Source organism: Protopterus annectens, chromosome 8.part0 (genome assembly GCF_019279795.1).
Source record: "Protopterus annectens isolate FY-2018-M chromosome 8.part0, PAN1.0, whole genome shotgun sequence".
Lineage (NCBI taxonomy): Eukaryota > Metazoa > Chordata > Ceratodontiformes > Protopteridae > Protopterus > Protopterus annectens.
Window position 1 is genome coordinate 883,039,892 of NC_056741.1, and position 16,390 is coordinate 883,056,281.

Consider the following 16,390-nt stretch of genomic DNA (forward strand, 5'->3'; position numbering starts at 1 on the left):
AAAAAACTGCCCAATTCTGGTGCATGTACTTCTGCCAGGATGGGAATCTTCAAGATACAGAAACATTCACACAGGGGATTAAGCCAGGCTCAAGAGATGGATGGCCCTTCTGTTGTAGAAGGAAGTAGTAGTCCTCAAAAATCACAAAATCTGGCAGGACAAAAAAAAAGAGTCATAAAGATGACAGAGTGGACTATTGAGGATGAGGACAAAACTATGTATTGTTACTATTAAACATAAAAAACACCAGAACAGCCAATCCCAAGAGGAAAATGTTGTGATTGCTGATAAAGTAAGAGTAAATCCAAATGAAAAAAAAAAAAACGGCAACAGCAGACAACAAATATGGCAATGCTTGAAAAATCACAAGCATAAAAATATATATAAAATGTATTTATTATAAACGGTAAGCGCTTTCACTACGTAGCTTCATCAGACCATACAACAAACTAATGGCAAGCATTTAAAAAGTTCGTAAAATCCAATCACAGAAAGTAGTAAAAATGACATCACATCCTTTGAATTAGCTGCATAGTAACTTACAGCCCCTAGTGGATACATTTGTGTCAGACTGAAGTAACCACTGACTCATATATACAATGTATCTAACGCTCTTATAAAACTATATAGCTTACAGAAAGCTCTTAAAACATATCATAAATATTACATATCTTCAGTTGTCGATAGTTTGGCAACTCTGAATAAACTGATCTATGTAATATAGAAAAAGATACATCCCTAATTGTAACAAAGTGTTTGCTGCAAAGATATTGTTCAGTAAATATGAAGGTGAAAACACACACTCAAAATACTTTTATGTTCATATTTAAAGAATATGAGGGCACAAATTATTGATAGCAAAAATAAAATAATAATAAAATAGCCCCATCCTAGGCATATGATAAAACAAATATGAAGGTATCATTATATATTTGACGCATTTCCCTGTAAATCGTGAAAATGTCTGCCATTAAACCATGTGTTCTGACACGGATAATAAAAAATATATTAAAAATTATTATAACTCATGTCAACTAGTGCATGGAGACAAACTAGTCATATCACATCATGTTGATGGATTCACTGACGTGTTTGTTGTTTATTTTTCTGAGCGATATGCTATTCACGTCAGTCAGTTATCTGTGTCAGAACACATGCTTTAATGACAGACATTTTCATGATTTACAGGGAAATTCATCTATATATATATATATATATATATATATATATATATATATAATGATACCTTCATATTTGTTTTATCATATGCCTAGGATGGGGCTATTTTATTATTATTTTATTTTTTGCTATCAATAATTTGTGCCCTCGTATTCTTTAAATATGAACATAAAAGTATTTTGAGTGTGTGTTTTCACCTTCATATTTACTGAACAAGATCTTTGTAGCGAAAGCTTTGTTACAATTAGGGATGTGTCTTTTTCTATATTACATAGATCAGTTTATTATATAGCTGCGGTGGTACAGCGGTAGCATTGTCACCTCACAGCAAGAGGTTCTACCGTTTGATTCTGGAGCATCTTCTGTGTGGAAGTCTGCATGTCCTCCCCGTGGTCGAGTGGCATTCAAAAGACATGCGTGAATAGGCATGCCTTCGTTGAAGGTTGGGTGTCAGGCTGGCACCCCGGCATCATAAAAATCGACTGCCAATCATTAGCGGACCGGAGTTCCGCTGTGGCAACCCCTAACCGGGAAAAGCCAAAAGAAAAACAAAAACAAAAAACATAGATCAGTTTATTCAGAGTTGCCAAACTATTGACAACTGAAGATATGTAATATTTATGATATGTTTTAAGAGCTTTCTGTAAGTTATATAGTTTTATAAGAGCGTTAGATACATTGTATATATGAGTCAGTGGTTACTTCAGTCTGACACAAATGTATCCATTAGGGGCTGTAAGTTACTATGCAGCTAATTCAAAGGATGTGATGTCATTTTTACTTCTTTCTGTGATTGGATTTTACAAACTTTTCAAATGCTTGACATTAGTTTGTTGTATGGTCTGATGAAGCTACTTAGTGAAAGCGCTTACCGTTTATAATAAATACGTTTTATAGAAAGAGGTAATTGCGAGCATATTTCTGGGAAGTGTAATAAGTTGGCTAACTTTAAAGATTCCATGCAGACTAGTCTATCAAAAATACTGGGTGAAAAAATTGGTGTAACTAAGGAAATGATTTCTTTGAGCCATGATACAGAATTGGAATTGCCTAGTTATGATAAGGCCTTGCCGAGTTTAATTTTGGTGGCTGCCAAAAAAAAAAGCAATTGCTAGAAAAAGGAACTCAAAGTTTAAACTAATTGTACTAGACGTATTGAATGTAGTAACAGAGATAAAACAACTGGAAGTGGGATCTTTAGAAAAGAGTACGAGCAAACTACACAGGAAAAAATGGGAACTGTGGGAACAATACATGCTGAATAATGTTTTGGAGGGGAATGTGGTTTAAAAGAAGGCAGGAACTGAATGAGCTGTGCAATGTTTGACTGACTGACTGTTTAAAAGATTACAAGTGATGTATAATGTTTGCAACTGAAAACATGTCAGTGTGGTTTGTTTTTATTTATATAAATGTATGATCGGCTATGTCATAAATGATAATTTAATAAAGACGTTTTTTGTTTAAAAAGGAATTCTTGAAAAAGCGAAAAATAACTGGGGTGGTGGGACAAAGGCCCAAAATCAAGGATAATTTGTAAATATTACTTTAATTCACTTAAAAAGTTAATAGACCAAATGTTTTGTACCAACAATACGAATAAAGTTTGAACATCTGCCATTCTTGATTGACAAGCTTTACAATAAGACGAAGAAATTGCTAAGAGTAAGAGGGAGCAAGCCCTAAACTGGAAACACTTCCTCCTCAGCTTAAACAAGGAAATAAGACTTCTTGTGAAGTTCCTCAAAGCACACTATGAATCCAAATTAGCTTCCTCAATTAAGGACAACCATAAGGCATTATTTAGTTACATCCATAACCTAAAAGGAAAGGCCCAGATTTATGCTGAACTGGTGGTTAATGATACCACATATACTGAGCCTGTGGACATAGCTAAGCTTTTAGCCAACAGGTTCTGTGAAAACTTTACTCCCCTGTCCCCACCACACGTACCCCATGACATCCCTATTACCTTGTATCTCTAAAGAGCAGGTTGCAAACGCCTTCTCAAAGGCCAAAAACACAGCATACATGGGACCTGGTAACATCCCAGGATGCATCCTACATGGACTCCAACAAGAATTAGCAACACCATCGGGTACTCTTTTCAGTCATAGTTTTGTCCCAGTTGAATGGAAAATAGTCACCGTTATCCCCTTGCACAAAGATGGTGCTTCCACTGACCCTGGGAACCAAAGACCTATTAGCCTGACTAGCCTTATCTGCAAGGCCATGGAGCACATCATCATCATGGACCTTATCAACAAAGATGTAGGTAATCTTCAAATACTTGACCCTACTCAGTTTGGATTTGTCAAAGAGAGATCATGCACGTTAAACTTGATGGACTTCTTTGAGACAGTTACCAGGGCCCTGGACAAGGAGAAATCTGTGCATACAGCCCACCTAGACTTAACCAAGGTGTTTGATGCTATCCCTCACTCAAGCATCATTCACAAACTCACCCAGCTACGTATTAACCCTTATATCATTAGATGGGTCGCTAACTGGCTCACTGACAAAACCCATAGAGTCAAAATAGGGGAATCGACCTCCAGCAGCAGGCCTGTAGCCAGTGGTGTTCCACAAGGATCAGTCTTGGGACCTCTACTGTTTGGAATCTATTTCTCTGAAGTACAAGCAAAAACTAAAGGTCTGTGGCTGACAGAGTTTGCTGATGACTGCAAACTGGGAGTGGTGACAGAATTTCCAAACAATGTCAACATCCTACAAGAGGGTCTTACACAAACAAACAAATGATTGGTGTCAAAGTCATGGCCTTAAACTCAATGCAAAAAAAATGTACTACCATCCCTTTTGGTAACGATGTTCCTGCTAGCTACCACATCAATAGCAACACCTTAAGTAAGCACTGACTGGTGACAGACCTGGGCACACAGGCTGACAGCAACCTTACCTTTGATCACCATGTCTCCACAGTGGTAAGAAGGGCATTCTATATTACTCATCTCACAAGTAAGGGCATTGCCTCAAAAAAAATAAAAAAAAGTTATAACCTCCCTGTACTCTTCCCTCATAAGGTCAATAATTGAGTACAATGCCCTTTTTGGTATGTACCTTTCCAAGCACCCACTGCAACTGGAGAGACACAAAGGTTCCTCATAAGGAAAATTTCGAGGTCTTCAACAGCTGTCATATGTGGATCATCTGAAGTCACTGTCACTTTATTCTGTTTCATACAGACTACTCAGAGATGATCTCTGCTTTGCATATAAGACGATTTCAGATCCTGCTTTGTTGGAAATGCTGCATATCCACAAGTCAAATGGTACATGGGTTACTTGCTCTGAAGACCTTAACCTGGTATGTAACATTAACAGAACCTGCTGGAGGGACAGATTTGTCTCCTAGAGGTCACCACACCTTTGGAACAGACTCCCACTTCATGTCAAACAGAGCACCTCATTATCCCTCTTTAAACGCAATCTGGACGATTAGATAGGTAACTGTAAATTCACACCGGGGGTTCTACCTGTGTCCTTCTTGGACAAAGGCAATAGGCCCTGATTGTGGGATTAAGGATAAAATTTGGCTAGGCTTGTAAGGGCCCTAGGGCCATTAGCCTAGTAATTTCCTATGATCCTATGATTGTAATCCACAGTGATTACAAGAAAATCAAAACATTTATGAGGAGCAATTCAAGAATATGAAACAAACCAGAGACAGTTGAGAAGAATGCATGAATGACAAAACAATACTTATGATGCATGTATTTTCCAATTTTTGCAACATTCAACAAGATGCATCCACGTTCAAACAGTATTAAATTATAGCATTAATCTTAAGGGGAAATGACATGACAGAGAAATGCAGAATCAAATAATGACTACTTTAAAACTAAGGTATAAGATATGCTAGCAGCATGAGAATTGCTACTTAGAATGATTTTGCTCTCAGATGGATTTTTATATTAGCATTACAATCTCTAACCATTGTATCTGCTTACCATCTTCATCTACCTCATCGATCATCTCCTGCAGCTCCTCTGGGGTAGGGTTCTGGCCCAGCATCCTCATCACCTTTCCAAGCTCTTTCGTGCTGATGCAGCCATCCTCTGCATCCTGCACAAAAATATCAAAGGCTGCCCGAAACTCTGTAATGCAAGAAGCAAAGATACATTAAAAAGTAGGCACAAAAGCATAGTCATGTCATGTATGTGTCTGATTAATGATGATGAAACTATACATGTGACAGCACTTTGAAGTAAATACCCAACATAAATATTATTTCAGTGCCCCAGGTGGAGTTGAAGCCTATCTCTCCACTCAGCAAGAATAAGGTAGAGAATCAATTCAGTTTGGGATGCCAGTCTATCACAGGAACCTCACACACACACACACACACACACACACACACACACACACACACACACACACACACACACACATACACACACACACACACACACACACACACACACACATATACACTCCCACATAGTCACTCCCATATTAATTTACAAGTACATTTACAGGTAGTTTTGAGGGTCACTACTTAACCTCTAAGCATGTCTGTGGGATTTTGGAAGAAATTTAACACCCTGATGATAACTGATGTGAATAAAGGGAAGATATGCAGATATGTTACAGAAGGCACCCCAGTAAGAATCCAAACCAGACAACTACTCTGAGACAGCATTGCTAAAAGGATAAAGCAGGTATCAAAAATAAATTAACTCATCTGTATTGTTTATTATCCCAGTCTTTAATAAATGCAAATACGTATTACATGTGATATTATGAAACTCCACAATTTCTCTATTTAGTGCCGGACATTCTTGTCACATAGTATACACTTTTCACTTTTTAACTGTTTACTTCTGATATTTCAGGTGTTTTGAAAACAATAATGTGAGAATGAGAGTGTGGCAACAACATGAGTACACTGGCACAAAGCAAAATCTGGGTGTCAAAGGGTGTAATACAGTTAAAATGAATAACAGTCTGATGTCTGGGATTTTGATATCTACAAGTATGTCAGTTTTAATATACAAACCCTCTTTTAGCAGGGACTTGCTATTTCAACATGTGCTTTTCAAGATGGAAACTGACTGTCAACGGACAGTTTAGTGCTAAAAACGTATTTCCATTTTAGCCTGTGTTTTTTTTTAAGATTTGGAACACAGTCATCCAAAATGACCATACAGATGATGCATTAAACACAAACAAAAGAAAATAGTTTCCCTATAAAATGGCAGTTGTAAAATGTTTACAAATACTTTATAGAAATAACAAATGAGGATCACAGTATAAATACTGTTAATTTTTCCTAGATTTACTTGTTCTAGTCTCAAATATTTAACTGTGTGATAAACTTGTTTATGCATTAAACTAGCCACTTGTCTTAAATTACTTGCTATCATCTATCTATCTATCTATCTATCTATCTATCTATCTATCTATCTATCTATCTATCTATCTGTCTGTCTGTCTATCTATCTATCTATCTATCTATCTATCTATCTATCTATCTATCTATCTATCTATCTATCTATCTATCTATCTATCAATCTCTCTATCTATATATCTATCTATCTATCTATCTATCTATCTATCTATCTATCTATCTATCTATCTATCTAATCTATCTAGCTATCTTTGTTTGCTAGCCACTTGGATCCACTAGGCCCAAACACAATTTTCAGAGGAGACCAAGAACTAGGAAAAGTTCACAAAAAAAAAAAATATTTGGTAACAAGCAGTGAGGGCAAAACAGGCTGATCAGTAAGGAAAGGCAGGGCATCAAACAAAGGCATGAAAAGAAACAATCAAAGTTTAGTGACAATGTCTATGGCAAAATGGTCACAAAATTATTGTATGAGAACAGCATGCTACCATCTACTTCATGGCATAGGATAAAATAGGATACAAAATAAAACTAGAACAGGATTCTGCTTAAGAGAAAATGGCCTCTTGTTTTTATGGAATAAATTTTGAAAGAAGTAAATATAAATTTGGTTGGGTGGTTTTGCAAATAATTAGTTTCAGAGTTGTGTGCATCTACCTAATGGTTATCACAGGTTTATTTGCATACAGGTGGAGCAGTGTTTAATGTTACTACTTCATATCTTCTCTGTCTGTGGTTTGATCCTGACCACCGGTTACTACAATTTATGCGTGTGGAATCTATTCCCATGTGAGCTTCCTCTAATTATACCACTTTCTGACCAAAGACATACTGGATGGTACACTTCTCTGACTTTTCCATGCATACAGTCTTTGTGTTTGTCGCTATGGCCTGGGTAGTCCCTGAAACAAATATGCAAAGCTTATTCCTCATACTTGATTAACAAATGAATGAATACAAATTGGGAACAATCTAGTGTGCCTAAATTTAGGCAAAGTGTGTTCTACTCTACATGTGTGCTAGTCTTCTATGTGCCATTTTTATCCATATACACCAAGTTTTAAGATAAAATGGCTACCAGTACATTAAGACAAAAATGTCTCCATTTCATTTGCAGTTTATGGCACAATGTGTGAAATAAACCTAAACCTATTTTATTTCTGAAGCATATATCTGAACAGGGGGTTGCCCTTTCAAGCTTTGTTTTTGATTTGTCCACATTCTGAGCTGTTCTGTCCAGTTCTTAACTAAGACAGAAAACAGGGCCTGTGATTCATTAATGCCTAGACTAAATGAACACTAAGTATACACTGTTCTAAGTTAATAGACAACACAATCAGAACTCATTTATTCTTTCTCCTGGTTTTATTTTTTCTACACATTTTCTTGCAACCTGAAATATTAAGGGGGATTCATATAGGTCACTACAAAGGCTATGTGTACACTTAGAGTAATCCTTCTGAGTGACTAGGAAGCACAAACAATGTCGTAGGATGCTCTTGAATACAAATCATGTACACTTAGTGTAGGCACTGATGAATCCGGCCCAGCATCTTGTTTCATAGCATAATCACTGGACAATTATCTTGCACCATTTTATCAGTATAAAACTACAACTAACATTCATGACTTCTTTGCTAAGCAGGACTACATGTGGTTACTTCCTCCACCAAAACAGACTGTAATGACTTCCTTATTAGACAGTTAGACCTGAAAATTTAGCAGTGCTTGTAGCTATGTAGCAGGTAAGACTGGATAGGAAGCAATCTAAAGGCTTACATTTAATGGACTTCAGAAATCCTGCACTAGCTGTGGACTGCATTTAGAGAAAACCATGAGGGAAAATGATCTAGGAGTGATGACTGACATTAAATTAAACCACAACATTGTGTAAGAAGGCAGTAGCAAAAGGTAGTGTAACATGAGAGGCACAAACAAAGCAGATATCATATTTTTAATTAGACAAGGCATTGTCAAGGCTACACCTGGAATGCTGCATACAGTTCTGGCAAAAATGATTATTATCAAAGGCCTAGAAAGGCAACATATCCCTTTGGACATATGTAATTTATATGATGTTTCTGTAACTATGAGTGAGTCAGCAAACAGATCTCACCCTATTAAATTAAAAGGACTTTGCTATACTGTATGATTTGTCTACCAACACTGCCTAGGTGTGTTAGAAAAACCTGCTGCTAGTTTATGTTTTCTGTTGTATTATAATATAATTCAGTTCTACACTGAAAATCCCATGGAAGGATTTTAATTTTTTGAGCTAGTTTATGGCTAGTCACATAGGCAGACGTTTCCTTGACTTATTCGTTAGCCTTTCTTTCTACAGTGTCTCCTGCTTTGCCAACTAAAGAAGCCTGAAAGTTTCTTTGACTACTATACTGCTGATCTTTTCAGTTAATGTCAGAATGTTAAAATCAAAAGCCCAACTCTCAAAGCATAACAGACATGCTATCTGGTGACTGGGAAGGCCCATAATGTGCCAATGAATTACTTGTGTTACTTGGGAACTCCCATCCAGCTGACTGCAGTTCAGGATTCTAAACTCTTGTGAGCCACTTTCTGACTCTCAGCTGCTCCTTTGATGTTGAGTCGTTGCTAGTTCTACAGCCCAGTCATAGGCTTCCCCAGTATAAAATAGAATGCACAGGGAATGTAGCACTCGGTGTCTATTTGTTGAACAATGCCAGGCACAAGAACAGGATAGTGCATACCAAGGAAGTCTGCATAATGCCTGTAGTTGGTTTTGCTTCAAGTGTAGATTTGCACCAAGACAACACTTACTGCTAGATAACGTTGTTATGCATATGTAGTAAAGTCTGGTTCTTATATTTACGACACTTGGGCAACTTGGGGGGAAGAGATGAGATAAGGAGATTAACAAAATTTCACTTTGTTAAAAAAATTAAATATTGTCTCTATCCAGCAGAAGCTTCTAAGGAAGACAAAGCAGCAAACTGCACTGCTTCTTCCATTTCCAATTTTTAGAGGACAAAATGCCTTCAGCAAAAACTATGGTATTTGGAAAAGAGAGAGTCAGAACACTATTCTGATGAATAAAGCAAGTGCACACCCACAGACTATAAAATAATCACGCCTCTTTATAAGATGCAACAGAACTTTGTCATCAACCCTGTATGCCTGATAAAGTGTTCTGTGTTTAACTGTCATCACAAATTACTTGTACATGTGTAGAGAAAGCCTTATTAAAAATGTGTCCGCAGCAGGGTTGCCACAGCAGTATGTATATGGTAACAATAAACCATGTTGTGCATACCTCCCATTTTTAGCCCTCCCCCAAAATGGAGACAATGCTGCATCAGAAACGTCTGGATGTTGCACGGGCCACCTGGTGTAAATAATATCTTGTGTGTTAAGAATAGACAATATTGTTTGTGGAATACTATGTTTGGGTCTTGAGTATGCAGCCTGATGTCAGAGCTATAAGAGAAGTTAAAACAGGTGTCATCATTTATGGGTAAATATGGCAGTCAAGGGCATTACAAAGGAGTGTAACTGCCTTATAAGGAGCACATGCCCACTGAGAAAAGAGGGAAGCAGGTGGCAAGATACACCCAGCTTCTGTACTTTACAAACTCTAAGAGGTCAAGAGCAATGTTTCTTAGTGTGACTTAGACTTGAGTTGCCTGGCAGTCATTCTACTGGCCTAATTTCTGTATGGTTAGAGATACCGTATAGGTATAGCCAGTCCTGTATTAAAGGTCAGAAATGAGTTCTACCAAATCATAGCCACCTTCCACTAAAAAAAAAAAAAAATTGGGAAACCATAATTAGACATCAGGTTAAAGGTGCTGTAGCCCCCTGTCCTTCACATAAACTAAAACATTCTCTCTCTGAGTCTGTAATAAAGATAATCTCAAGTGTAAGAGAAGCGTGCTTTGCCAACTAACCAGGATGCATAGCAGGTACTGTGCTAAGTGGTAGAGCTGATGCATTACAGCTTCAAACCAGAAGAATGGATGGAGGAATATAAACATGGCAGAGCTCTCCTATTTCTGTTGGCCAAAAAGTCCAGGTTACCAGAGTTTATGCTATTGTTTCAGATATAGTGAACGCTCATAACACAAATTAACCTTTTGAGCTTGACAGCATGATTAAGTTCTGCATATCAATAGCACTGAGTCAGTTACTCTGAGGAAACAAAGTAAAAGTTGATCAGTTCCATTACTTCTGTTGGTATTGCTGGTGAAGCGGGCGGATGGAGTTATCCTGTAGTGACGTAACAATGGACAGTGATTGTGTGAAATACATCTCAAGTGTCCAAGCCTTAGGCTTGGCTAATACATAAACAAGCAGTAATGCCTGATGATGCACATAAAATAACAGACCACCCAGGGGTGTTGCGAAGCTCAAAGCTGCAGCAGAGAGCCACTGCACCCCCTGTAAAGTCTGTTATTTCCTTTATACTGCTCAACCTGGATGGTATTATTGCATTTAGAAAATAGGTTATCCATTAAATTGGTTTGCATTTGTTTTGCTATTGTATTTTACTATTAGTATACATGTTTTATAATTTTGATGCAAAATAGTTCTTTCACCTAATGTTTTATAGCTGATGTAGAATATGTAATTACTGTTGGAGGGTGTAGTTTACAGCCAAAATATACATATATACATTATGTAAGGGTTCTACTACAAGTGCTTGCATACCATTGCAACATATATCCCTGCTGTCACCAGCTCATACTGGCAAGTGCCCTAAATGCCACTACCCTGATTCTTGTGCACTACCACTAAGCTAACTATCCTTCCCATAACACTGACCCTAACCCAAAACCAATTCCCTTTGCTACCTAACCCTAACTCTGAGCCAACTCCCCTTTGTTCCCTAACCCTAACTCTGAGCTGAGCCCACTCCCCTTTGTTTCCTAACCCTAAATCTGACCTAACTATCCTTTGTTCTCTAACTCTATCTCTGAGCCAACCCCTTCGCTCCCTAACCCTAACTCTGTACCAACTCTCGATCATTCCCTAAACCTAAAAATCCCTCTCCCCTCCCTAAACCTTAAGCCCCCTCTCCATTTCCCTCCCTCACTTACCAGTTCTGCAATGACACCTTGATAGTGCCTGACCACTGCAGCAGCTGCATCCCTGAACTTACGTTCAAGTTCGAGCACCTGCTCAGGCAAATTCACGGATGGGGAACCAACCACTTGAGCCCATGGCTTCAAGTTCCTTGGTTTCTAGCAGCTGTAAGGGTCCCTTATGTAAGTATGTTATGTCTTTACACACACACACACACACACACACACACACACACACACACACACACACACACACACACACACTCACACACACACACACACACACACACACACACACACACACACACACACACACACACACACACAGACACATCAATGCATTTCATATATACATGCACTAATAGGAGTACAGGCAGAGAGAGAAAATCTGTCACACATAGCCAGAAACATCTACACAATGCGTTTCATATATGCATACACTAGTAGAAGTGCAGGCATAGAGAGAGAGAGCCTGTCACACATAGCCATAAACTTCAACACAATGCATTTCATATATACATACACTAAAAGAAATACAGGCAGAGAGAGAGAGAGAGAGAGTCTGTCACACATATCCAGAAACTCCTGCACAATCATGCGTACACAAGCAGTAGCACAGACACAAGCACACACACACATACAAACACACAATCACTCACATATCCACATGCACACACACACACACACACACACACACACACACACACACACACACACACACACACACACACACACACACACACACACACACAGTCACAAATGTGCCCAACAGTTAGAGGTATTTTCTTGACTATCTATACCTCAGATGTCTCATTGTGAGTTCTAAACAATGCATCTCCCCCTCCCCATCCCATATACCTCTCAAGTTTCCCTGATTTTGTACAATGTACCTGATTTTGTATAATGTCTTTGATTTTGTACAATGTCCCTGATTTTGCCTCAGATTTTGGTTCAATCATTTGAAAGCTGTTTAATTATACTTCTTATTGTATATTATTATACTTCTTATTGGTCAGAAAAGTGTGTTGAAGCAAAACCTATTTTGCTCTACTAACCTTTTAAATTAACTAGGATAATATTTAAACATTTTCCTGAATTTTGGTCTGTGGATTTGTCCAGAATTTTTGAGCAAAGAGTTAAGACGTGGGCACACACACACACACACACACACACACACACACACACACACACACACACACACACACACACACACACACACACACACACACACACACACACACACACACACACACACACACACACACACACACGCGCACACATGCGCACACACACACACACACGCACACACACACACACGTGCGCACACATGCGCACACACACACACACACACACACACACACTCTCTCTCTCTCTCTCTCTCTCTTGCTCACATGGTTACATACACACACACGCGTGCACACATATGCACATACACACACACGCACACACACTATCTTGTTCACACACACACACACACACACACACACACACACACACACACACACACACACACACACACACACGCGCACACACACACATCCTTCAATGCACCTTTTCAAATGCCAGGTTAGGAGGAGGAAAATAAATGTTTCCTATTGCAGTTATGCTTGTTATTTGTCTTTCATTTGTTTTCTTTTCATTATAATGCTTGCTAAACAGTTGCATTTATTGTGCAACAATAATATGAGTGCCATTTTTTTTCACTCTACATGCTTTTTGATGACTTAATATATTGTTGTGGACTTGTTCCTGGGCTGTTTTTTGAGTGAGGTTAATACTCTGTTGGAGAAAGTATGTTCTCCAATAGGGTATTGCGTTTCAGATCCATTCATTTTTCTAAATGATTATTAGTTGGTTACTGAATCAGACAATCACACAACACTGCTTTTTTCTTTAACCGTGCCCCCTTCCATTGTCAAACTTCTCCATTTTCCTTTTGGCATTTAAATACTGAAGTGGCCATCAGAACCGTGTGCCTCTTATCTCAAAGTATATTCCACAATGTTGCTCATACTTAATGCCACTATTTAACTCTTTGAGAGACAGTTATGGCTATATGGAAAAGTAGGTCTCTGACAAACCAGTTTTAGCTTGCCACCCATCTGGAATTTTCCTTTTCTATTGTTTCTGTCCTTTGATGATGGATTAGAAGATGGATTATAAAGACATGCGCCTGGAGCATTTATCCCCAGGCCTCGACTGAAAATTAGCTTCATTCCAAGTCAAACTTTCCTCGTAAACAAATGTGACATAAATAAATAAACAAATAAGTAGAATGCTTCCTTTACTATTGTTTCTACCCTTTGATGATAACAGACTAGAATGCATCTCTTTACGCTTTTCTAACCAGGTAAGGCCGGGTAGTTACAGATAATTTATTTCAGGAGTGACACAGCTACTTTGACCATTTTTAGTGAATTAATATGTGTCCCTAGATTGATACAGCTGCGAAGAGATCCCACTGCAGGGTTACCTCTCAACTGTCCCTGATTTTCAGGGACGTCCCTGATTTTAACTCAGATTTTAACTCTGTCCCTCTTAATCCCTCCTAAAACTAGTGACTTTTGGAGGAAAGATGGTGAATTACACTTAATGAATAATGACAATAATTAAGAGTTATAAACTTCTTTTACTTCAGAAAATGTGTATTAATTCATATGCTCTGATTCTGTCAATGTTTGAAGTTAATAGCATTGATATTTTAAAAGTGTCCCTGATTTTTTCTTGACTTGTCCCTGATTCTGTTGAAATTTGTCCCCAATTGCTTGAGAGGACTAATATGCCCCCACCCAGTAATAGTAGAGTTGGTAAATGACATGGTTAGGAATAAAGCATATAGAGAGGTAGTTGGTTGCATAAGTCAGTAATCATTACTTTGTAGTCAATATGTTGACATGAGCTCTAGTCAGAAGCTTTGATATTTTTCTTGCCTCGATAGGATATGTATGATACTATCATGTACCTGACCTCCTTCCCCCACAGACAAGCCACAGTTATAAGCAGTCAGTGCAGATTGTTCAACTTACCATTTTTCTGTTCTTCTGTTAAGTTTTCCACCTACATGCAAAAAAACAAAAATGTTAATCTGTGTGTTTACTGTAAACGTTTCACAATACTAAATCATGGTTTAAATGATTGTTTTTTTTCTTTTTCAGTTGAACAGTGTGGACAGTGATATTCAGTGTTCAGATCTTACCAGGGTTACTTCCTCGAACTTCAGGCAACCCAGCAGACGAGACTATTTTTATATAGCCTTGAACAAAATCTTAAAGTCCCTGTTTATCTCAGAAAACTAAGGAGATAAGGGTGTCTCAATTTAACATCACAGTAGCTTCTAATGGTCATTGCCAACTATGTATGGACTATTATGTGTTTAAACTACTTGAAAATAGCAACACAAAAGTAAATAATTGTCTTCATTCATTCTCTCTCTGTTTAGAATAGTTGGGTAATTGCCATGGATCCCCTGCTGGTTTAAAATCCCCAGTTGGATGAGAGAACTAAGACTTAAACTTTTATCTAACTCTGAGTGTTGACATTTGCAATGGCATACAGCCGATTGTTGAAGGCAATCATGCTGAAGGATGGCTCCGGACAGAATAATAACATAGTGATCCTTTTAAAACTAAAATGGCGAGAGAGAGTCACTAACAGAGGAGCACAGACAGGGAAAGGTGCACTAAGAAAGAGTACAGACTGCCACTGTACCATCCTTAAATAATAGGCATTGATTGCAGATGGTTTGTATAAAGGGAAACAGTGAGTTTGCTGCCATAGTGTAAATATATACTGCAAGAGAAGTGGACTGTTTAAATGAGCCTTCCAGATTTAGGGTGTTTTGGAAGGAGAGCTAGAAAGGTGATACTTTTCCCCAGAAGAGATAACTTGTAGAACAGGGGAGGATGAATACAAGATGGAAGGAAGAAACTGATACAGATGCTAACCTCAGTGTATGTTTGCACTTTTCAAAACAAGTAAAAGTAACAAACTCTTCAAGGTGGCATTAACCTCCTTACCGTATACAATGCAACTTATCTTGTATATGTGTGATTTTTATTTTAATTTCATCTATAATTTATACCCCTTGAAGTTTTTTAAACATCTGCCATTGTACAGTGAAAGACTGAACCAACAACACCTCTCTATCTAAATTAGAATATGATCTATTGTAGTTCCATACCAATTGCAGCAAAAAGAGAGTCTATAGCTTCCAGGTGAAGTACCTTACATTGAAAATTAACATATGTGCTGAAGTAGTGAAACTAGAAAGAGATAAGTAGCTGTTCATCTAAAGAAGTAACTACCCAGAATGCCTTTCTGATTTATATAAAGCATTGCTCAGTACATACTATGACATCAGTTTGCTATCTTAGTATCAGGATTATAAGTGGAAGTGAAGTTCAATAAGAACAAAAATGCATGGAAAGAGTAGATGTCCGCCTTAAAGCTGGGATAGAAGCTAGGTTCCCCTATTGGCAATCTACAGTATGTATATCATTAGCTGCAAGGAAGATGGGTGATGATATGTTCAAGTACAATTAAAGGGTTAGTAACAAGTAGAATACATGTGGTGATGTGGAACCATAGACTATGAAATGTCCACCTCCTGGCTAAGAAGAGGACTGGAGAAAGCAGAAACAGTGGTGGAAGCTAGATATAACCAAAAAGTGAGAACCCTAACAAGTAAATCTAATATCACTTACTGGTCCATATCAACATCCAGGATGTGGGGGGGGGGTACACATGACAAGAAGCAGCAAACTGTATCCCTGCAAAAGGGTACACAG

The 16,390-nt window shown here is 38.0% G+C and overlaps 1 protein-coding gene across 1 annotated transcript in view; it reads right to left on the bottom strand.

Moving 5' to 3' along the window:
- Nucleotides 1-16,390, bottom strand: part of LOC122809134 (troponin C, slow skeletal and cardiac muscles-like) — a 90,936-nt gene that overhangs the window by 64,114 nt on the left and 10,432 nt on the right. Inside the window, exons 2-3 of the mRNA XM_044080403.1 lie at nt 14,630-14,660; nt 5,147-5,293 (exon numbers count right to left, since the gene is read on the bottom strand). Of these exons, the coding sequence (XP_043936338.1) occupies nt 5,147-5,293; nt 14,630-14,660 (178 nt within the window). The remainder of the gene's footprint in view (nt 1-5,146; nt 5,294-14,629; nt 14,661-16,390) is intronic.